The sequence below is a fragment of the Macrotis lagotis genome, chromosome 3 (assembly GCF_037893015.1).
Source record: "Macrotis lagotis isolate mMagLag1 chromosome 3, bilby.v1.9.chrom.fasta, whole genome shotgun sequence".
Taxonomy (NCBI): domain Eukaryota; kingdom Metazoa; phylum Chordata; class Mammalia; order Peramelemorphia; family Peramelidae; genus Macrotis; species Macrotis lagotis.
The window spans coordinates 59,839,798-59,864,956 of NC_133660.1; the positions used below are offsets into that span (position 1 = coordinate 59,839,798).

Genomic DNA, 25,159 nt, shown 5'->3' on the forward strand with positions numbered 1-25,159 from the left:
TGTGGCCTTGGGCAAGCCACTTAACCTCATCACCTTGTTAAAAAAAAAGAAGAAGAAGAAAAGAAAGAATGAGTGAGAATAGAAATGTTAAAGAAAGCTTCCTTAAGATAATTTATTTTAGGACAATTAACTTAGCATTTCATCCCAACCCCTATCCCCACCCCATCCACACTTCTATTTAGGACCTTTCTAATCTGTGACCTCAGACTGTTGTGAATATCTTCCAATTCTTCTAATTATTCTCCACATAGCTACCAAATTGACAAATGTGGTATCATCCCCTTTTACTTAGTAGTCTTCAAAGTTTCCCTATTAACTCAATGCTCAACCTATATAGAGTTCATGTTGCTTCCTTTCACCCACTTTCCAGGTGACCTTCCCTGTGTCTGGAAGGTACACCTTCGTTGCCAGTCCTCTATAATACTGAAGCCTATCCTCTGCTGATTATCTCTAATTCATCATATATATATATACACACACACACATATATATATATATATATATATATATATGTGTGTGTGTGTATATATATATATGTTTGTACATCCATAGCAGTTCTCATGTTCTCTCCTCTATTAGACTAAGGCTTCCTTGAGAGTTGGGATTGTCTTGTCTTTCTGTGTATCCCCAGATCTTAATGCAATCCTAGTACTTAATAAATACGTTTTGATTGAGTGACCAACCTGCCTCTGGGAATATCTAGCTTCATCTGAGTTGCCTACATGAGTTCTCTGAGCCTCCCTGTTACTAACACACCTTCTTTCTTTTGGGAATATTTAGTTGTTTTTTTTTTTTAGTATAAACTTTGTTTTTACTTATTTATGTAACAGATTTCCTTCCAAGAATGTGAATTTCCTGAAGGCAGACTTGATTTTTGTCTATGGATCTCTAGTTCTGGACACTCTATTTGTCACAAGAAAGATATTTAATACATATTTGTTAAAAATGTATTAAATGATTGCATGAGACAAAAGAATAGCAAAGGAAAAGATCCTGTAATGGAATTTGAGAGAAGGGTTTATGTAGAAATACTTAAGTTTTTATGACCTCAGGTAGCAAGATAAGACTGAAGAGCCTGTTGACTTTGGGAGCCACTAAGACTTTGAATACTTCAATTTTCTTAAGACCTTAGATTACCTCCAGAAACCCTCTTGAACCTGTAAAATAAAACTATTGGTTCCTATGGGCTTAATCTCTTTGGATTCTTTTCCTTTCCTGTTCTCAGATCTCTTTGTCTCAGTCCCACATTCATGTACACCTTTAGGTGACTTTGCCAGGTCTTTCATTGAAGGAAGGCACCTGGGTCATTCTTTTAAATTCCCCCCTCACCAGAGGCTGCAATTGGGACCTCACTATCCTTCCCTCATTCCTTCTTCCTCTGACTCCAATGCTGTCTCAGCCTTTTTTTGTCCATATAATAAACACTTCTTGGTAGAGTATCTGATATTGAATAAAATTATAAAGGACTAGATGCCATTTACTCTAATCTCCTTTTTATTTTATTTTTAAGAGAACTGAAATAAGTTTTTTTCCCCTCTTCCACTCCCCTCCCCCATCCCCCTGCAACTCCATTAGAAAAAGCAACAATAAATTCCTTGTAACAAATAATCATAGCTAGACAAAAGAAATTCTGTCATGGTCACATCCCAAAACTATATGTCTGGATAACGTACTTCATCACTGGTCCTTTCAAATCACAAAGGTGATTGACTTGAAGAGAGTTGTTAAGTGACCTGGTCAAAACTGCACAGATATTTAGGGTATAGGACAGAATTTGAACTCAAGACTTCTTGACACTAAAACCATTGTACTAACCATTACACTACTCTGCCTCTGCCATGCTCCCAATGATACAGGGCTCAAGGCAAGTATCACAAATTAGTCTGCACTGACAATATATAAAATTTATCATAGATTATTCATAAAAATTTCTAGACATTTTCAGACTTTTTTGTCTGTTTGTTTTGCCATACGTGTCCTTTGGAAACAAAGAATTATTGCCACAAACAAGATGGTGTATATAGTAAGGTCAAATTAGCACTTACTTGAGCTAAGTAAAACAAAGAATAAAAGAATTAGGAGGATTTTCCTTTGTTGACTGAGAAAGGTAGCAGTACTACTTCTTCCCTGGCTGGGTTCTGTTTCAAATCTAGGCAAGCCTGAATATTAAATGGTGATATAAATTTTGATAGGATGCATCTAAAATGCAGACACTTTTTAGCACCTGCCAGCTTCCTTTTGCCCCCATGTAAAGCTCTTTTGTCTCTTCTTAGTTCTAACTAAAATGTATCCAATATTGATGACAGTTTTATAGGCTCACATTTCTCCCATTTTTTTGAATGAGAGGTGCTATAGCTTAATTTTTTTTCCTTTTGCTCCATCAGATTTTGCAATTGTTGAAGTTTGTGGATTTTTAAAGTACTTCAATAACTGTGCTTCTTGAAATCAAATTTTCTTTATTAAATAATTAGTCCAACACCCCAGATAGCACTGAATGTCAATGTGAGACTTCAGTAAAAGTTTAGGGAGACAATGTTAAGAGATGACTGCTTAACATTGCCAGGGGGCAGTATTTACTAAGCTGATCTTTCAACAGACTAGTACAGAGATACATAAGTTTTAAGTGGGCCATCCTTAAAGCCATGAACTGGAGGAAAATAATTAAAACCGAAGATTTGTCTTAAGTTTTTGCTTTTAGATGAGGAAATGAACAATAATGGCAGATATTTTCCTTAGGGGTATAATGTATCTGACATGTTTTCATAGTCACATTATAGATCTTATTTCCTTGGCTGTCAGCTTTTTACAAAATTTCCCATTGCATTTTGGACATCTATTTATTGCAAATTATTAGGAAGTTGGACAGATATCTTGGTGAGCAGCATGTTGCTAATGCATCTGGGAAACATTTTGGGTAGGATGTGTGAATCTCTCTCCCACTCTATCATAGCGCACTCTTTCTCTCTCTCTCTCTCTCTCTCTCTCTCTCTCTCTCTCTCTCTCTCACACACACACACACACACACTCACTCACCATGATGACAGGATGATAATACAATTCTCAAAAGCATTATTGAAAGATGAGTTTGCTATCTATTGTCTTCCACCATCCTTAGACTTCAGTTGCTTACATTTTACAAGATTACCCTGAACTAAAAGAAATTAAAATCAACTTCAATAATATATCCATTATAATCAGCAAGGGAACTTATTTCATCTATCATGTGGTGCACTTTAAGAAAAATGATATACACTTTTTAAATCTACACAAAAAGATGCAACATTCCGTGTTATTTTTTTTTTAAGATTGTCAGGGGCGGCTAGGTGATGCAGTGGATAGAGCACTGACCCTGGAGTCAGGAATATCTGAGTTCAAATCCAGCCTCAGACATTTAATAATTACCTAACTGTGTGGCCTTGGGCAAGCCACTTAACCCTTAAGCCTTGCAAAAAACCTAAAAAAAATGCCAGGCAATATGTAACATTTTGTTTTAAAGAAACCGACCAAAGAATGTTGACTTTTTAATATTAGTATTCTTTATAAATTGAGTCAGATTTATGATTTTATCACGTCTCTCCTTAAAAATAAAGATTACTGGCCTAATGGAAAGAGAGATAGACTTAGAGACAGGAACACCTGGTTAGGTCCAGCCTTTGACATATACTGACTATGTGACCCCTAGAAAGTCATTAAATAAGCCTCAGGAAGCTAAAACTATATGTTATAATTCAAACTACAATGGTAAAAGGGAGCTTACTCATTAAATTCACTGTATCAAAACAATCATAAGTCCTGTACCTGACCTTATGCTTACTCTGAATGACATGAATATTTGAATATATTCAGTAAGTGTAACCCAATATAATTTATTTTGATCTTAAATCATATGTTTAAGGACATATTGGCAAAGTAAATCTTTTGGGAATCTCTGTCCTACACAAATAATTGAATGCATGTTTCATATGTGCCCTGATCTAACTTAGTAAAGTAAGCAACTAATTAAGCCCAGTACAAGAATATTCTATTCCTGGATCCTTACCCTTTTTAGAGTCTGTTATGAAAATTCCTGTTAACTGAGCAAATGGCTACAGACGTCATAATGCCTTTGTATTTATATAGCACCTTTTTATGGAAGGCTAGGAGTGCTTTTCAAAGATCGTCATTTCATCATGCCTCACAATTACCCAGTTAGCTGCCATGAAACTGATGAAAACCTTTAAAATGTCAAGAATACTTTTATAAACTCTGAAAATACATACTCTTCAATTTAACAGGCAGCATTTGCCCTCAGTACTCTTCAGAACCATTGTTCCAGCATCTCAAGAAGCTGACACATTCTCAGTTCACAGTCTCTATGACTTGTTCCTTAGAACTATCCAGAGTCTTTCTAATAAAACATAGGCAGTCTAAAAGCAATTTTAGCTCAGTGGATAAAGCCAGCCTCAAAATTAGGAACTCTGTTCAAGTACTTCCTTTTGACACCTGCATTTTTAGTCACTCTGAGCAAATCACTTTACCTTAGCATCCCAGGTAAGTTGCAGAATAGTCTCAAATCTGCATTAAGAGAATGTTTTCTTATTTAGTGGGATAAGAAATTTCTTATCCCAATCAAATAACAAGTCCAGTTCAGAAAGAAAGGTTTTGAATAGAATAAAGATGCTTTGTAAAAATACCAGGGAGACATGCTAATTAAACATTGCCACAATAAACTCCCATTCACTTTCCCTTCTTTTTTTACAGCTCTATGCCATTCCTTGGTTCCTTACCATGTTTACCCGTAAGTATTTTTTTTAATTTTCCTTTATATGTTAATATTTTGTCAGTATTATTTAAGATATATCTCCTAGATTATTCACATTTTAAATAAAAATACATGTAATATCAATAGCACTTGAATAGCATTCTAAAAATAGATTTTTATTAAAAGTATTTTTTAAGTCAGTCATTTATCAGTTGTATCTGACTCTTCCTAACTCCAATTGAGCTTTCTTAGCAAAAATACTGGAGTGGTTTGCCATTTCCTTCACCATCTCATTTAAATATGAGGAAATAGGAGTGACTTGGCTAGTCACATGGCTAGTAAATATCTGAGACCAGATTTGAGTTTATAAAGAGAGTGTTCTTGAATCCAAACCCAATCCTCTATCCACTGGTCTTCGTTACAGAATTTACATTCCCACATGTATGTATGTATGTATATGCCTATAAATTATATGTATATTGTATGTATTTATATGTATATGTATCTACATTTACGTGTATGTATAAATATTTGTGTGTATATATATATGCTTCTTTGAGAAATAAGTTACCACATATATATGTACATATATATATGTATATATATACATATATATATATATATATATATATATATATATACTGATTTGAAAAATTAAAGTTACTAAAAACTAGTAGTATTGGGAAAGGCTTCTTATTAGAAATGATTCATGAACTGGAGATTCTAAGAAGTCAGGAGACATTGCTTCTTGAAGGAGACCCTTTGCAAAGGCCCAGAGACAAGAGATGGAGTGCTGGTTTGGAGAAGTAGCCAATAGTCCCATTTGTATGGAATATATCATGCATAAAGGTCAGTAATGTGAAATATATCTGGCAAGATATGATTGATCCAGAATATGAAGGATTTCAGATGCTAAGGTGAGGAATTTGAATATGATCCTAGAGTCCCTGGAAGTCTGGAGTCCAAATGGGAGAGAGACCTCTGTTTATTTTTGAGATTTCCTATGGAAACTAAACTCATATGTATGACCAATTCCATACTCCCTCTAGTTCTTCAGGAATAAATCATGTTCAGATGGCCAGTCACACTGGAACCATGATTTACACTATCCAAAAAACAGAAGGTCTTGTATCAGGAACCCACTTATAGCTTTCTGAAATCAGTTAGTCCCTGAGCACTTATAAAGCACCTGTTATGTTGAAGGAAGCCCTCCCAGTGTTCTGAACAAAAAAAAAGGAAGAATCCCATTTATTCCTGGGCCAAGGAAACAGATTAAGCTGAAGTCTGTGGATTCCCAACTCCTTCCCTTGGAGACAAAGACCACTCCTTGGCTTTATCAGTTAGAGAAATCCCCTTAAATCAAGAAGACTTTTAAGTAGGCTCATCTGGGATGCAGTTCTCCTAGCCAGGAGTCTTGGGTGTAGATGCTCTTTTTTCATGCCTCCACTCTGGCTCTAGTCCTCAAAAGCAGAGTAGAGTATCAATTATTACCATTTCATTTTAAGTTAAAAGCAGATTATCATTTTTAAACTCTTCCCTCTGGACTCTTCTCTAGAATAACTACATACTTAATCCTTTCTCATGTCCTTTACTAATATGAAAATTAGCACATAAAGTTCTGTAACAAATGTACTTTTTGGTATCCATAAAGCAATTTAAACAAGAGGCATGAGTTTTGTAGCAGCTGTAAAAACTACACAATAAAACTCAGATATCAAACAAAAAGTTTGAGTTAAGCAAACTATCACTGGTTTTTGATGACCTTAAAATTCTTTGAGAAATGTTAAGAAGCATGTTTTGGCCAAACTTTTTCTTGCTAAATAGGACTAGACCAGGTTCTTAACTCTCAGTTGCAAAATCACTAAATATCAAAATGAACCTAAAAGATACCATTTTCTGATCTAAATTTTCCATTTAGAAGAGTTTTGCTTCTATTTATAACCTGTAGATGAGGTTCTGAGTATAAGGTCAAGACTTCAATATAGCCTGAGTTTCATTTCTTAAGAAGTTATTATTGGGGTGAAGAAAGACAGTAATGGAAATTGAGTCCATATAAGCAGTGCAACAGTTGAAAAAAGTTTCTTATTTAAAATGCCTGAGAGTTTAATCAAAATGTACATTTAGTTAAGCCTAAGTACCATTGATCTATTCAGCTGGAAGCAGTATGTTACATCATTGTCCACAATAGTTCCTATACAGTAGTTCCATGATGGTAAATGACTAAATGGTACTTAGTGATCTATTCAGCTGGAAGCAGTATGTTACATCATTGTCCACAATAGTTCCTATACAGTAGTTCCATGATGGTAAATGACTAAATGGTATTTAGTAATCCTAAAATATTGTAGATTTTGGCAAAAGAATTATTAGGAATCAGGAAATATCCCAGTATCTTCATGCCTTAGATTGTTTATCACTTTTCAACATTAACTAATCAGAGAAAAGTTGTTTCATTATACAATATTTGGAAAATAAATGCTCTTTGCTTAGAAAAACAAGTTCATTTTCCTTTTAGAGTGTATAAATCAGAGAGCAGTATTTTAATCAACTAGAAATTTGGCTATTTTCACACTTCCACAGAACATCCTCACACTCAAATACAGACTGAATAGAAAAAAAGGACTATTAAAATAACATTAGAGGTGAGAACGCGTTATCACTAGGAGCATTTTTATGTTTAGCAATTTTCAGATCACAATTTTCCCTAGGATGAAATAAATATTCTTTCAAAAATAGATGTCTCTTATAGCAGACGTGGTATTGTTCATGCTCAAACTATAAGAAAAGAATTATCTGATACTAACTAATGATAAAAGGTTGCATTTATATAGAGAGCTTTAAGGATTGGAAAGTGCTTTATAAATATTGTATCATTTTAATTTTCACAACTGCCATAGGAGGTAGATGCTATTGTTATCCTCATTTTACAGATGATGAAACTGAGGCAAAGGTAAAGAACTTTGGACAGCTAGTATCTGTGACCCAATTTGAATTCAGGTCTTCTTGGTTCCAGGTCCAGTGCTCCACCTAGTTGTCTGTCAGCTGTTATTATTCTCTGTTATTTTAAAAGTTAACATTATTTATGATTGTACATGGATAGCCTATATCAGATTGCTTGCCGCCTTGCTGCTGAGGGAGGGAAAGGACAGAAGGAGAAAAATCTGGACCTCAAAAAATCTTACACAGGGGACATCTAGGTAGCTCAGTGGATAGAGCACCGGCCCTGGAATCAGGACACTTAATAATTACCTAGCTATGTGGCCTTGGCAAGCCACTTAATCCCATTGCCTCACAAAAAATAAAAAAATAAAAAAAAAACTTATACAAATGAATGTTGAAAACTATACTTGGGAAAAAACTATTTTTGGGAAAAAATAATATACTATTAAGTTTTTAAAAAGTTAACATTATTTATCATGTCATTGTTTTTTCTTCATGTCATTTGGTAGATGTATTTCCACTACACAAGATTTTTCATCTCTGGGATACATTACTGCTTGGGAACTCTTCCTTCCCATTCTGTATTGGAGTGGCCATTCTTCAGCAACTGCGAGATCGGCTCTTAGCGAATGGCTTCAATGAGTGCATTCTACTCTTCTCTGACTTGCCAGGTATCTATGGCTCTGTATTTATACATAAATAAATACATAGATGCACAGGTGGAAATATGAATAAGGAATAACTGAAAAGTAAGAAGCCATATGGCAAAATGAGTCACATAGCAGTTATATATATATGCACTTTGGTGAAATGGTGAGTTTATATACACATGTCCTTTGAATCTTATTCTTAACATATATTGTGACAGTATTTATGAATAATTTTTTAAAAATATTTATTAATTGTAGTCTAAAAAGGCAATTATAACTAATATCCCAAGGATATGAAAGAATTATACTCCTGTTTGTAACTTGGCAGTTTAGAATTTAAAATTGTTCAATAAAAATGGGGAGGTAGGCTAGTTTGCAAAAGCCTATCTCAAATATCCAAATGGATCTGTTATCTCATCGACTTGAATGATTTATAGATGGATTCCTTCCAGTGTTACAGATCTTAGCTCTACCCTTGCCTATTTAGCTTGTGTGATTCTTGTTTATGTCCTCATGAAGTCTGCCTCAGGGGTTCATTCAGCATGGAAGAGGTCTTCCTTACTTTCTTTGACATAGCGAGGGTACAAGAACAGCATTCATAATCATTTGTCCTCACCATGATCTTCTTTCTTGGTTCTATGTTGTACGGTTCTCAAATCTACCACCACCTGTCATATAATATTCATTTTTAATTTTATAGAGGTTCTTGTAGCTATGACCTACTACCCCACAGTCACACTTATTGAATGTTGATTTTTAAAATTTTTTTTCCATGGGATTCTTGATGTCTGTAAAACGCTTTATAATTTTCATGCCTTTGGTGTCTTCCCATCTTTAAGACACCAGGTATATCAATCAGTCTCTCAAGATAGTGTTGACATCAGCATCCATACATATAGATGACAGAAGCCATATTGAAAAAGACCTTTTATGGTGGTTCTGTTCTACCAAATCCAATTTTATCTGTCTGTTTGGTCTGGGGGAGGTTTTCATCTTATAAGTGACAGTCAAATCTTCTCTGAATTCACTTGGTCCAGTCTGATGACTTTTCCCATTTGTCCTTGCATACCATATCTGCCTATACTCTAAGCAAACTAGTGGCCCATCTATATTGTCTATCCCAGGTAAGCACACTAGTGGAAAGGGTATGTCATAATCTGAGCAAGGGGAATTCTTTTTTCATTTGGTCTTTGCTATATAAATAGTCAGGCTAGAATATTTTGACAGGTAATTGATATCTTCCTAGAGGTTCTATGATATTCCAGGGTTTACTACAACCATCACAAAGTCATATGCAATTGGGGTCATTGTTGGACCTCATTATTCACAGAGAATCCCTCTTTGATCTCAAGTCTTCTCTGAATCTCTTCTCTCACATTGGAGAACATGTTTAGCAGTTTATTTGTCACTCTGTTTCATGTCTTGCCTTATATTTATAATAGAGGGTCATTAAAAGGGAAATCTTTCAGGAAATCTTGAATGATCTTGATGTATGGATATCTTTTTTGGAAAAGAATCCTTGTAGGGGCATTTTGCTGTTCAAATCAAATGTTTATTTATCTGAGTTTGAAAGGGCCACAACAACAATAAGCACATTTTTCTGTTAACTATAAAAGAAGTAACCCATTGCTAAATGTCACTTGCCTATTCTCAACTAATGCCCTCATTGAGAGATGATTTTTATATTAATGATTATGAAAAAGCAAATTGGTGCATAGGTTACAAATCCTGATCACCTTTTTTCAGGATTAATTGGGTTAGAAATATTTTCCATGCTTTTAGTGTCTTGCCATCTTTCAGGCACCATTGTATATCAGTCAGTCCTTCAATATACTCACAATAGTGTTGTTGTATGAATAATAGAAGTCTTCTTCAAAAAGACTCTTTATAGTGGTTTTACTCTTCCAAATCAAGTGCTTTTCTGTTTGCTTGGTTTTGGTGAAATTGTTATCTTACAATTGTTAGATAACTCTTCTCTTAACCTGGTCCAGTCTGGAGGGCTTTTCCCATCTTTGTTCCTTTAGTACCATAACTGCCCCTTCTCTAAACATAGCTGACATTGTGCTGAAATAGTTAGAAATAGAAATAAAAATATAGTGTTAAAATAACAATACTAAATATTGATATGCATCAGTAATTCAGTTGAATATACTCTTCAATCTTAAGTAGCTCCTGAGAATTGAAACCTAGCATTCCTACCCACTAATTTGTACTAAAGTATAAAGGATTTCTCTGAAATTATTCTTTTTCTTCATTTCTTTGACATATCATTTCTCCATTATATTCATATGCCATAATTTGTTCAGATTTTCTTCAATTTATCATTCATTATCATCCCCAAAAGAGCAGAATCATATCAATCTTAATATCGTTACTGCAAATAAAACAAGAAGACAAAAGGACATTGAAGCTAAATAGAAAATGGTACAAAGCTTCCCCCAGAGTCAAATAAAGGAATTGGCTGAGTTGGTTTTAACATCCAGAAGTATCCAGAAGTATTCAGAAGTTCAAGTCGTCTGACATTTGGTCATCTCATATTGCAGTGATACATGTTTGGGAAAAAAACATTTTGAAGATAATTACAACTTAAATGCTGCAGATACTGAGGACTTTGAGAGATGCAGTGAAGAATTTGATTAAAAGACCTTCCCAATTAAAAGGATAGACACTTTAATATTTGGTCACCTTTTTTTTTTTTCAAAGATGGACATGAGTGGCATGAAGAGAACTATTTTGGAAAACATAGTTGAGAAAAATGAAATAAGAATTTTAGACTAAAAAAACTTTACATCAACGAATCATGAATACTTTGAGAAAGGAGTCTGGAGGCACTGGATAAACAAAAAAATGAATATCATCTCATATTCAAACGAAAAGAAATTGATTATATTTTAAGAAACTATAAAGATTCATTAACACTGTGGGAGTTGTTTTAAGAAAAAATTGAAGAAGGATTAAAAATGAAAATAGCTGGAATGCATTTAAGGCAACTCTAAACTAACTTACTGAAATAAACCTTTTACTTCAGAAAATGGAAAAATAATGGTAACAGAATGACATCAGTTCAGATTATCCTCATTTCCTTAGGAAAATTAATCTGTGTAAATCAGCCAGACAACACTTGATCTCCTTGCTAAGGAATGAGTTATGGCAGCCAAGGACAACTCTGGATTCAGAATATATTCATATTTGTAAGTGAGCAGTATCATCCCATAAGAAAGAGAGAAACAGGGGAGGGGAAAAAACAAGGTCATGATAAGCTTGTTAAGGATTATAGCATCATAGATGAAGAGCTAGAAGGAACCTTAGTGACCATCAAGTCCAACCACTTTGTTTTACAAATGAGGAAACTGACCCACAGGAAAGTTAAATGACTTGCCAAGGGCCACACAGCTAGTAAGTCTGTGATTTGGAATTTGAGTCCAAGTCCTCTGTCTCCAAGTACAGGGCTGTCTATTATATTGTGTTGCCTCCCATGCAAAAATCCTAAGGAAAGCATGGTTAACTGGGTTATGGGGCCAATATGGGAAGTAGAAAGTAAGCAATGCAAAATGGAAGAAAATATTGACAAATGTCTTTTCTTCATCACTGGTTCCTTGTAAGCTATATGAGGGAGTAGAATTGATACTGAAGAAAACAAAGATGGGAACTTTATCTGGACTAAATCAAGTCAATACAGCAGAGCCATACTGAAGGAAATACATTTGGGGGGATGCTGACAGACCAATTCAGTTCTCAAGATGTCTGAAAGAGGAGAGCATACCAATACTTAGGAAACGTCACTTAGAACCTAATTATTATCCAGAAATAAAAGTGGAGAAAATTCATTTACAGAACCATATCACCTTTTCTATTGATAAAATCTTTATGAAAACAATCCACATATGAATAAAGGTGAAACTATAACATAATGGGTGAGCTCTTGCAAAAGATATTCAACAGCATATCATTATAGCTATACAACTGATAGAAAAATGTAAGTAGCAGATGATTTCTCTATGCTTTTATGAACCGTTTTAAAAAAAAATTTCAATAAAGCAGTATCATTGGCACTATAGGTAACACCACCTTAAAAGTTTTCTTACAAGGCATCTCCTATGCCCATATTCAAACCATTCAGAAGCCCTTTCAAAATGTCAACTGGAATAACTTTTTTCAACCCTAAAGTTGTTACTATGAAAAGCAGTATGACATTGTGGATAGAGAGATGCCTCAAAGTGAGAAAGAAGTTGGTTCAAGTCCCTACTGTGACCCATACTGTCTGTATGACCCAGACCTCTCAGAACTCAAGGCAAGTTAGAGAGAAGGTACTGATCTCAAAAGGAGCTTCCTTACCTGAGAGTCCCCTATAGCATTGCCATTATAGGTCCAGTCTCTATCCCCATGACTATTGATTTCAAGTAGGTCATAAACAGAACAAGCTCACCAAGGATGTTGTGAGTTGTCAAAGAAGGCAGTTCCCAAAGTCCATATGGAATGAATGTCTTATTGAAAGAAGCATTCCTCTCAAGTTTCCTTATGACTTTAGAGAAGTAGGACTGATCAGCAATTGGGCTGGGCATCATGTCCATGCACTCTGTGGGTATACATGTAAAGTCAAAAGATCTAAAGGAAGGTTCCAGCAGAGCAAGTTTAGTCCTAGAGAATTTATGAAATGACTTGGATAGTCCCCAAAGAATGACTATGTGTGAATGACTTGCAATCTGACCCACTTCAGTGAGATCTCAGGTAGATTAAAATATTGAAATATGCCAGTGATTATGTCATGTGACCCAAATGCTTTAACATTTCAAATACCCTCAGTCCACTATTCTTTCCTGGTAAAATTGGTCCTACATTTAGAGAAATAATAGTAATAGCTTGAATTCATTTAATCCTTTTTCTCCAAATAACTCAGAGCACTGTCATTAGTTTTCTGATTTATCAGATTAAAAATTAAGGTAGTTTATTTCTTACATATAAAAAAAATTTGTTCTTTTCTGAGAAAATCTTGGAGAATACCAAATGATCATTCATGCTCTCTCTCTCTCTCTCTCTCTCTCTCTCTCTCTCTCTCTCTCTCTCTCTCGTGTGTGTGTGTGTGTGTGTGTGTGTGTGTGTGTGTGTGTGTGTACAAAAACAAAGAGGCTAGTACCATAAACTAGGAGAACTGTCTGTACCCTGCAAATGTTTTCTTCTCATTCCCAACATGCCAAAGTAAACAGAGAATGATTGATCAGGATTAAAAGCATTTTCCAGTCTGTCCTAAAAAAGCTAAAAGTAAGTTTGTTAGGACTGCTAATTATGTATTTCCAAGTAAGGCAGATTTCTTGTCCTTTTAGTCTACTTAAAAATTTATCAGGAAAATCTTTTTTTTTAGTCTACCACTAGTCATGTATATATCTATTAGCAAAAGCATTTTACATTTGAAAATAAATAAAAATTTTCCTTCACTGTAAAATCACAATATTATATTATTTTCATATGTCTCATCAATAAGATAAATAAACTCTGTTGGCTCTTTAAAGATAAACTATCCATTGTTTATGTAAAATGGTTTGATCCAAAATGTCTTTCCTTTCATCAACTCACTATTTGATTATTGTCTAATATTTCCCTAATGGAAAAACTTCTGGTAGCACCTTTAGAGCCAACTTTTGAAGAACTATTTCAAAGCCAATAAATAAAATATTATTATTTAAAACAAATAGTTTGCACATGCAAAATATATCTACATGCTCACATTTGCCTAAATAAAACTTTTGGCTCCATGAGATTATTTCTCTCAGGGGTTCTTTATCCACTAGCCATTTCTTTCTTACATTCTGCTTGATCAGACATAATTGTCAACTTCAGCCTGCTGAAAAACTTGTACATGATACCTGACTTTGAGGTGCTATTATATTTTCCTGGGAAAAGTGAAAAAATATTTTTAAAAGATTTTAAGAAGAAATTTAATCATTTCTTATTGTAAAATATTAAATAATATCAATCTCTGACTAAAATTGAATGAGAAAAGCATCTTTCTCTGCTCCATTAAAAATAGGTGATCACTCAAAAATGTGCTTCTTAGCTCCTGAGAATATATTTGGAAATGGACTAATGTTGAATATTACATGGACTTATGAAACATGCAAAACTCCACTTAAATTCAAGTTGATTGGCAGCAATGTCAAAATATATTCAGGGCAACCATGACCATTAAAACAAAGATGACTTCCATTTTGGTGAAAGGAAGTTGATCAGAATGTGTTGCTTTTCAACTCTTCTCCTTTGATAAGCTTTCTTTCCCAAGAACAAATCCTGACAAATTTCTATTTATTTCTTCCTATAATTACTGAAAAATATTACTGATTGCCTCAACTTTAAACAGGACTAAGATCTAATAACTTATTTAGAAGTTTGTTTGAAATGCATTTTCCTAAATTATTAAGGTTGCTGGACCAATCCATCAGAAAATTGTTTAAACCATACTGAACTATATCTTGTTAATAAACAAAAAATTTTAAAAGAAAAGAAAAGAAACATATTGGAACTAAATTTTGAAATAATTATATCAGATGGAGGCCTGTCATCTAGTCCTTTAAATACTAATAATAAGGGGGTGGCTAGGTGGCACAGAGGATAAAGCACTGACCCTGGAGTCAGGAGTACCTGAGTTCAAATCCGGCCTCAGACACTTAATAATTACCTAGCTGTGTGGCCTTGGGCAAGCCACTTAACCCCATTGCCTTTCAAAAAATCTAAAAAAAAAATACTAATAATAAGCATTCCCCAATGAAGGCCCAGGGACATGAAGAGACAACTTGGGAAGGAATAAGTACAAAAACTATTCATTAATAAATGAAAAGATGCTTGATATCCCTAATGATGAAAAGAAAATCAAATAACCTTAAGTTATTACCTTATTTCAACTAAAATTAAAAAAAAAATTCAGGGCTAAAGTTAGTGGAGCTATGGGGAAATAGGATTCTGTAATCTATTGTTAGTGGTATCTATGTGTTCTGGGGCAGTTACTTAGATAGCAATGTGGACCTTATACTGACTAGATTCTCTCTTTTGAATGCTTTCACCTTGAATAGAAATGTTTCTTTGAGAAAATGCAATTGGATTTCTAATTTGTGTTAAGAGTAGAAATCTATATCTTTTTCCTTCCCTTCCCCTCTCATTGTGGCGTCATTAGAAGAGCACTGAATTCATTCAGAATACTGAGCATTACTTAGGACCTTGGATGATTTACCTTTCAAGGATTCTCTTTTCTCATCTATAAAATGAAGAAAGTGAACTAGATCAGTAGTTTTTAAAGTATTTGATCTGAAACCTTTTTAATCTTTCTTTAATAGACTAATGCCTCCCCCCCACCAAGAACTTATATTCTATTTAAAATTAAAATATTATGGATCGCCTTAAAAGATCTTACAGACTTCCCAGCAATTCATACTTTAAGATTTGCTACATTCGATGGTTCCTATTGTTCTTTCCATCTCTAAATCTTGTGATTTTTGTCATGATGTTTTTCTCTCCTTACTCTTCATACCTACCAGGCAGGAGGGTAAAAAAGTAGCTACAGATCTAGCTCCAAACTACTGATATATTCAGTTTGGGGAAACCATATTCTAGGAAGTTATTGATAATAAACTAGAGTGCATCCAGAGGAGAGCAACCAAGATAGTGAAGAACATCAAGTTTATGCCATATGAAAATTGGTTGAAGGAACAGATTCTTAATCTGGAAGAAAAAAAGAAGCATTGAGAAGGACCTGATAGACATCTTTAGTTTTTTTGGGTTTTTTTGCAAGACTGTCATGTGAAAGAAGGATTAGACTTGATGTCTTTGACTCTAGAGATCAGAAATAAGGACAACAGGTGACTTCAGTATCAAAGAGGCAAATTTAAGTCTTGATAAAAATAAGAAACTTCTTTCATAGCTTTCCAAAATTAAAACGGTTCCTCTCTCTGGACATAATGGTGGATTCACCCTCTTTAGAGGCCTTCAGGCAAAAATGAATGACCACTTGTTGAATGTGTTATAGGGCAAATTATTTTTCAGTGTGATGTCCATAGATGAGGTCCCTTCTCACTCTAAAATTCCATGATTCTCTAAGGACTATTTTCTGGAAGTTTTGATATTATGGCTGCATATTGGTATTGGTATTATGGCTGCAAATCTTTTTGGTAATAAGTCCTTCCATGTTAGGGTAAGTTGACCCTTCCAAAGAACAGACTCATTTGTTAACTAAATTGACTGGAAGTTTTTTAGGTTTGGCAAAATCTGTCAGAATTTGCACTCCATAAAGGAACAATAAGGGTAGGATAAGAAACTAGAGAAAGACTTTTATGGATGAATATCTTAATAAAAATGATTGTTTAATTTTACATAAGTTTCCTGTATATTCCTCTATGGAATTTATAGTACAATTTAAGTAAGTTTTTGAGCTGTATCTCTGAGGAAGGAAAGTAAATATTAAATTTATCTTGTGCCTATCAAATATATCACTGTTATAATTAGCAAGAATTTATTAAGACACTGTGCTAAGTGTTGGAGATACAAATATAACTGTTTTTGAACAAAGTTATTTTTTGTTTCCTCTTTTATATTATGAGCTCCTTGGGAGCAGGGGATGAAGTCAGGAAAATCTCATCATCAAACTTTGCTTTAGATTTTTTTTTTGGTTTTTTTGCAATGCAATGGAGTTAAATGAATTGCCCAAGGTCTCATAGCTAGGCAAGTATTAAGTGTCTGAGAGTAGATTTGAACTCAGGTCCTCCTGGACTCTAGGGCCAATGCTCTTTCACTGTGCCACCTAGTCGCCCCTGCTTTAGACTCTTAAGTGACTTTATGAACCTGGGCAAATCTACCTCCATTTGCTTCCTTTGTTAAGTGAAGCTAATTACAGTGTGAGGATCAAATGATATAATAAGATATATCTATGATAATAGATACTCAGCGTTTATTGACTGACTAGCCTTAAGAAACTTACATTCAGTCAAGAGAGATAACATGTACATATATATATAAGTATATACAAGTCATTAGAAGCTGGAGGAAAGAAGGAAAGGCCTCTTTTTGTAGGTAACATTTTAACCAAATATTGAAGGAAACAAGGGCTTCTAATAGAGGGGAGATGAGAAAGGAATATATTCAAGATAGCTGTGAATATGCACAGAGATTCAAGATGAAGTATTTTGTGGAAGATTATATATGTTTTTTAATTTGCTAGTTATTTATTCTTAGCATTCTCTCTTTTTTAAAATTTTGAGTTCCAAATTCTCTTTCCTACCCCTTCTTCACCCACTAAGAAGGCAAACAATATGTCAGTTGCACATATATATGAAATTATATAAAACATATTTCCATATTCACCATGTCACAAAAAAAGCAAGGAAAATAAAGTGAGAAAATTATACTTCATTCCACCCTGAATTACCTGTTTTCCCTCTCCCTCATCTTTGGTCTTTCTTTTACTGTTATTGTTGTCTAGTAAGTATTACCAATTTTGTCTAATGAAAGTTATTTTAGTTTATCAGAGATTAAAAATGTAAACTATTAACAAAGTAATTTTGAGTCTCAGAATGATGGGATGTGAGGAGAGACCTTAAAAAATGCAAAGGTGAGAGCAAATCTTCTGCAATTGATAGCACTAATTGAAAACAGAAACAGTTTTTTTTCATTAAAAAAATCTTATTTTTAGGAATTCAGTTTGTAGTAGTCAAAGAATTTTCAAATTATCTTTAAGTGAGAAAAGATGAGTAGTGGAAACTAAGAAATAGATTGTTAGATTCCAAATTCTCACACTGCCTAACACTTTTCTTTCTACCTCTGTTTATCTGTGACATTGTTGGGAAAGGGAAGAAGACTGTGCTAACTTTTTTATTCTTAGAGAATAAAATATTTCATCCATAAATTTCAAGGTCCCTTTGAAGGTTCTGTGAAAGAGAATTGTCGAAACCTACCAGAGGTCCAGTACTGGAAAATCTGGGCATGATGTCCTTCTCCCACCTCTCTGATCTATCTTTGGGTTTCACAGCATCAATGAACTGTGGCCAGGACAGTGACATTTTTGTTGCATCTTTTCTTGCTCCTCTGAGAGTAAGAAGGAATTCAGGTGGGTGGCTTCAACTTATCGAAGTGAAAATTTGATCAGTGATCCAGAGATAATGTAAAAACCATCTCCGTTTTTCTTGAAGGAACTTTTTGTGCATCATGTCCACCAAAATACTTAACAGATACCCTCTCTCTCACTGGGTGGACAAGGTCCACAGCATTATAAATGAATGTCCATCTGAGTCAGACTTGGAGGAGATGGCATCACTGAACACAGCATCTACGTTAATTTGTGAGTCTTTCTTAAGATCTTTAGTGATAGAATGGGTCCTGATTTGTGATAATTTGCATTTATCAGAACAGAGGAACATCACTGATAGGTATAGCAAGAAAATCACATTAGTGAGTACCCGTTTCTATAGGGTTTTGATTCAGTAAATTTTTCCATCATAAAGAATGGTGAGTGATTATTCATCTTGTCAGAAATGGAATAAACTGACTAGGATCACAGATTCAGCATGTGCAGGTCTCTATCATTCATTCATAATTACCATAATTCTTTTGTTATTGTCTAGTAGAGATAAATACTTATAGGACTAATCCAAGAGGCAGCTTCTTCATTTACAGTAAGCTGTGACCATTAATTGAACTAGCTTTGGGTAAATAGTAATCCTGGGAGTTCTTTATGTTTTGTTTAACAGCCATCAGCCACATCATTTATTCTAAATCAACATCACCCTCAAAAATAAAGAAAAAACAAAAGAATTTGACATAATATAATATTATAGCAGAACTTTAGAGTTTGGGGTTAAGTGGCTTGCCTAAGGCCACACAGCTAGGTAATTATTAAGTGTCTGAGACCGGATTTGAACCCAGGTACTCCTGACTCCAGGGCCGGTGCTTTATCCACTGCACCACCTAGCCGCCCCAACTGTAGAGTTCTTTAGACAACTCAAGAACAGAACCAAGCATTGACTTGAATAGAAACAAACATTCTACTTAGAGCCAATAGTTGAAGTCAAGTTGAAGGTATTACCGTTGTTCATATGGGCCTTTCTTCTGATCTGATGTTGACTTTGAGCTTCTGGTTCTAACTTGTTGGTCCCAAGACCTGGTTATCTCCAAGCCTTGCTCCCATAGATACCCTCTGCCATGACCTCTTCCCCAACTCTTGTTTCCCTAAATATGTTGTCTTCCACTCTGAGAATGTGAGCTTCTTGACGAAAGGGACTTTCTTGCCTGCTTGGACTTGTATTCCCCACACTTAATTATAGCTATAATTTATATAGCACTCATATATGTAAACTCACTTAATACATCTTATCACAGTGCTGGACACTTAATAAATGCTTTTTCATTCATTTACTCCGACATCACACTGAAGAACTATTAAAACAGCTGTGCCATATTGGTGCTCAGTGCTCAACATGTCTAGGATTGTCCAGCTCTCTTTTGAAAGAAACTATTCAGAGCAATCTCTATCCTGGACTGATAATAAAATGTACCTCAGCAATAATAAGAAGAATAGCATATATGCTTAGCTTTAAGGTTTTTCAAAGCACTTTACAAATATTATCTCATTTGACCCTAATAGCACCTATGGAAGGTAAATCAACATTTTATAAATGAGAAAACACGCAGACTTACACAAATAGATAAAGCAGATTTCAATTCAATTCTTCCCATAACCCTGAGGTGATTTCTGTGTTGATTGGCATTGTAAAAAGATTACATTGGCTGTGGCAAAAGACACAGTACAACTCAAAACACAAACACCTTTTGGAGGTATGACCTTCTAGTTTTCATTTCTCAAATTTGAATTGTTTGTTGTGTTTTCATTGCTGAGTATCCATGTATACTTTGGCTCATTTAGGAGGATCTCAATCATTTTTTTTGTTTTTTTTTAATAAGTTTTTGCAAGGCAGTGGTAAGGTTAAGTGGCTTGCCCAAGACCACACAGCTAGGGAATTACTAAGTGTCTGAGGCCGGATTTGAACTCAGGTTCTCCTGACTCCAGGGCCAGTGCTCCACCTAGCCGCCCCTCAATCAGTTTTTTCAAAGACTTTTCTTCCTCTTCTGGTGCACATAATAATATAGCATCAGCCATTATCTTTGTTGTGATCTTTTTTACAGATGCTCTCTGAAAACAAGATAAACCATCACTTTTAAATAAGGTATTCTTCTAGGATCTATAAACTTTTAAGAAATATTTAATAAAGTAATTGTATTTCAACATAATTGGTTTCCTTTGTATTTTATATTATGCATTTAAAAACATTATTCTGAAAAAGGAATTATCAAGATTTTCAAAGGTAAAGAATCCTTTAAATGATGCTTCTTTCATACCTTTTAGCCAATCTGCCAGTTCTTGTTTGCCTATTTAATTTAGCTCCATCTTCCTTTGTGTTTTCTGGTTGTATTAAGAAATGTTAGTATTGGTGTAGTATAGTTTTTCTAGTAATATGTCAGTTCATTATCAGTGGACAAAGATCTCATAGATAGAGTATCCACAATTGAGATTGATAGATAGGTGGTCTAAAAACCTATGTAAACATTTTATTCTGTGGAACCAAGACCAAAAGCCATTTTTATTTTTCCTTTCATCTATGGGTGACCCTGACCACAGAATTCATCACTTAGTGGTGGACTTGATGCTGCTGACCTTCTCTACTCTTAGTATATTGTCTTTAGGGACAGCAGTTTATTAAAACCTGACAGATCTCCACTCTGCTGGTATAAACTTGGAGAAACCAAGACTATTTCTCATCATGAGAAGTTGCTAGAACAGGACTTTGTAGAGGGATGTATGTACCACTATATCTTTTTAAGTGATTCTCTTAATATATGCAAAGAATTAATTTACTTTTCATGCAAGAAGAGGAATCTATAACTCATGATATAAGGGAATAAAAGGAATATCTCAAATTAATGAAACACTTCATTCCCAAACCTCATTTAATCATTAGTTCCAGCATCTTCCTTCAATATTCATATTGCCTAGTTTGAATTTTCCCTCCCCCCTCTCTTTCACCACTCTAATAAAAATCGTAGTAAGCTATGAAATGATCCAAAGGGGAAAGAAAGGAGAAAATGGAGACTGGATAAGTATTCTCTGAATGATTTAGATTATATTTAAAGAGATGGTAAAGAAACAACAGAATTGGATGGTAACAAGGATTATAAAGCAATAGAGAAGACAGGCATAAAAAAAATATTGCTATGCCCAGGAGACTTAGTATATGAATGCCAACAAAGATAATGAGGGAAAAGAAACTTCGATTTTGCCAGATTTGATTGATGGCATGTTGGAGCTTCTGGGTGGCATACACACACATATGAGAGTAATATTAATTTTGAAGTTCTCTATTTCAGCTAGAGATGACTTATTTGTCAGCCTTGGGTTCCCTATTGGATTGGGTCAAAGCTGTACATATTCTCTTAAAGTATAATAAAACTGTGAGATGGTATCACTTTTTTTTATTCAAAATGTTCCCTTTCGTCTGAGGCAAGGACAATATGTGTGCAGACCCTGAAAAACATTTAGCCTGGCAGTGAGAGAATGTCAGTGGTGCTATAGAGCTCAACAACCACCAATCAGACAGGGCAGTGTGCAGACAACACTTCTTTGTTGCAATTTTTCCATTATTTCAGTCTCCAATTTAATGAAGCTGTATAATTAATGCTAAGCTCTTAAATCTTGCCAAATATACTTATGGAAAATAGACCCTCCAGAATCATCTCCATCACAAGTTCCAAAATACTTTAAGAGATCCATAACCATTCAAATGAGAAGATTGCTTGATTTTTCCATTTCAACTACTGTTTATTTATCATAAATGAACTAATAATTTTATATTTCCTAGTTTTCTTGTTTTAGTTGAATCATTTGTATAGGAATGAAAAAATATCTTAACATACATTAGTGTATATTTCCACAATGAACAGGTGTCAATAAATAGTTCATTTCTAATACTAGTTTCCTAAAGTTATTCTTGATTGTGAAAGTATCCCAGTAGTATGTGAGAAAGAAAGTGCAAGCATTTGACTGATTTCAAAATATGAATTTGAAGAACTATTGCATTTCTCTCAGGTGCATTTTCCCTGTTCATATTTAATAACCTTCCATTTGACACATGTGCCAAATAGATTTGCAAGCCAACCTAAGAGATTCATCACAAGCAAAATATGATATTCTTGAGACGGGAAGCCATAAAGAGGTCCCCATAATTATTCTTGATGACTTGAAGCCAGATATAGGGTGGAGTACTAGTTATACAGCTGATGCCATTTCACCCCAAAGCTGAGAATCCTTAATTATTCACATTTTCCACTTGTAGCTAGCTACATGATGATCATGCAACTCTTTCTGGGCAAACACTCATAAATAAAAAAGGAAAAACACCTTAGAAATGAAGCACCATTCTTTTAACTGTGCTCTTGTAATCAATGATGACCTAATCAACTCAGTCTCACTCCTCACCAAAAATGCATTTAAACATTAGTGAATAAATGACTTAAATTGTTTTGAGCTTGGGCATAGTGGTACATGCCTGTAATCACAGCTTCTAGGGAGTCAGGAAGTTTGAGTCTGAGCTGCAATAGAGCTGGCGATAATTGAGTACCTTCATTATCAGGCAGTAAATATAGTGTCTCTCCAGGAGTAGTGAGCCTCCAAATAAGTCTTCAGGGGAAGGCTTCCACACCCATCGGAGCTGGAATCAGACTGCAAGATCGGACCTCTATGCTTGCTTCCAGGCTAGGACCCCACTCCCCTCCACCCCCTCCAATCCCATACCCCCCAGAAAAGTTAGGAAATATGGTCAACCTAAAAATTATCAAAAAGAAAAGCCATTCCATTCCTATGAATAGGTATAATATAAGTGTGTTCTCAAAATTATACTGCTAACTAATTTCATCGTTCTTGTTTGGGGAAATAAAAAGTGGCATTCTTTTATAACAGAAGGAAGAATTTGCTAATAGATTTTAGAAAACCTAATTAGGTTGAATAAAATGCCTATGAAAAGTATACACACATCTGACAGTTTGGTAGTGGTATCTGCCAAATTGTGAAATAACTTTAGGATGCTGAAAGAATTCATGTCCAAGCCTTGTAATAAAGTGAGTATTTTACAATATAAAATTTAATTGACATTTTAAATGGAAAGATACCTCATGTTTAGGGGAAATGGAGCTACGAAGATAAGAAAAAAACTTTTTAAGCTTTTGTTTATATTCTGATATAAAATGTGTTCATTTCTGCTTTACAAACTTTTAAGAGAGAGTTGCTTTAATTGATTGTTTGGCTTTGGGCATTTCAACCTGTCTGGGCTTTGGGTTTTAGAGTTTTCTTTGAACCTGTTCTAAGGGATACTTTTCAGGTATGCATTGGGATTCCGTTGTAAAGAGTACCTCACTAGATTCTTAGAGAAAGAAACAACCCTTCCTCTCCCAGCTTCTCCATTAGGCAGCTCTTTGTTTCAAAGGGTAACTGTGGTAGTCCTTCCAGAAGTAAATTTAGGACACTGGTTCAATAGCATTAGATAGACTATTACCTTGAATGGCCTGTGTAAAATGTTTTTCTTTAAGTCTATTGAATATGTATATATAGTATATGGTATATGTGTGTCATATATTTGTATAAACCTTAAAGTGCTAAATAAATGCTAATTATTATTCTTATTAACATTAAAACACTGAACTTTTTAATGGGTTCTAATCCTGCCTTAGGCACTGTTAGCCATGTAAGCTTAGGCAAGTTACACTGTAAAGGAAGTGTACTCATAGTATCTACCTCACCAGGTCATTGTGAAGATGAAATCAGATAAAATGTATAAAGTACTTTTCAAAACTTTAATTTTTATAAATACTTATGTGTGTGTAAATGGATGTGTGTGTAAATGTTTGTTTCTCTATATGTAGTATACCATATCTAGTACTAGGTGTATATATGTGTGTGTGTATGTATATGTATGCATTTATATGTGTGTGGGTATATGAAGATGTATATATGCACACAAAATGCTATATACTGATGTTTTCTATACTAGGTATACTACATATCATGTATATAAAGACAAAAATAGAATGGTCCTTACAGGTTTGACCCTCATGGCCAGTCAAGAAGGAAGATGAACCAGGAGCAAATTTGCTTACTGCCCAGCCCTGTAAAAGAATATGAATGGATTTTTCTTTCTTTAAAAAAAAACACACTTAAGAAGTTAGACTTTAATGATGTTTATTTAAAAGAAATATTTGCAGATATAAATTTCTATCAAGATGTGTCAGAAATTATTATTGCACTTCCACATGAGGTGTTCAGCCCTTGTTTTACTTCTGGTTCTCAGTCAATTAAAAAAAACTGATTTTCAGAGACAGAGAAGAATAATTATGGATGCGGTTGACCTGGTAGTAAATCCTCCAGGTTATAGCATTATTCTATTTTTCTAAGGCAGGGGAATGTGGGATGTGTTCCTGAACACCAGCTGCTATGCATCATAATAATCCACCTACCCCAGTGCCTAATGATGAAGCCAATTATGTAAGAATGAAAACAGTTTAAGTGTCCATATATCAGCAATGTTTATTACGTTTCTTATTTATTCCTCACATAATTGTGAGCATTTTGCAGTAGAGATGATGAATGTCTCAGCAAGTAATTGCACACATATGTCCTTTGGAAACCTAGGTGAAGAAGGAAGCTGTGAAGAACCTAGGATTCCCATCTAGGCAAGACTTTGCCACTTAGAAATGCTTGTGAAATCTTGAGGTATTGGATGAGTAAGTTAGTCCAAACTTTTTAAACTTT

At 34.5% G+C, this 25,159-nt stretch overlaps 1 protein-coding gene across 4 annotated transcripts in view; it reads left to right on the forward strand.

Moving 5' to 3' along the window:
• The window catches only part of TBCK (TBC1 domain containing kinase), a 198,528-nt gene that overhangs the window by 152,972 nt on the left and 20,397 nt on the right, over positions 1 to 25,159 (forward strand). For all 4 annotated transcript variants that reach the window (XM_074228748.1, XM_074228749.1, XM_074228751.1 and 1 more), the window contains 2 exons: positions 4,741 to 4,777; positions 8,191 to 8,352. In XM_074228748.1, coding sequence (XP_074084849.1) covers positions 4,741 to 4,777; positions 8,191 to 8,352 — 199 coding nt within the window. The remainder of the gene's footprint in view (positions 1 to 4,740; positions 4,778 to 8,190; positions 8,353 to 25,159) is intronic.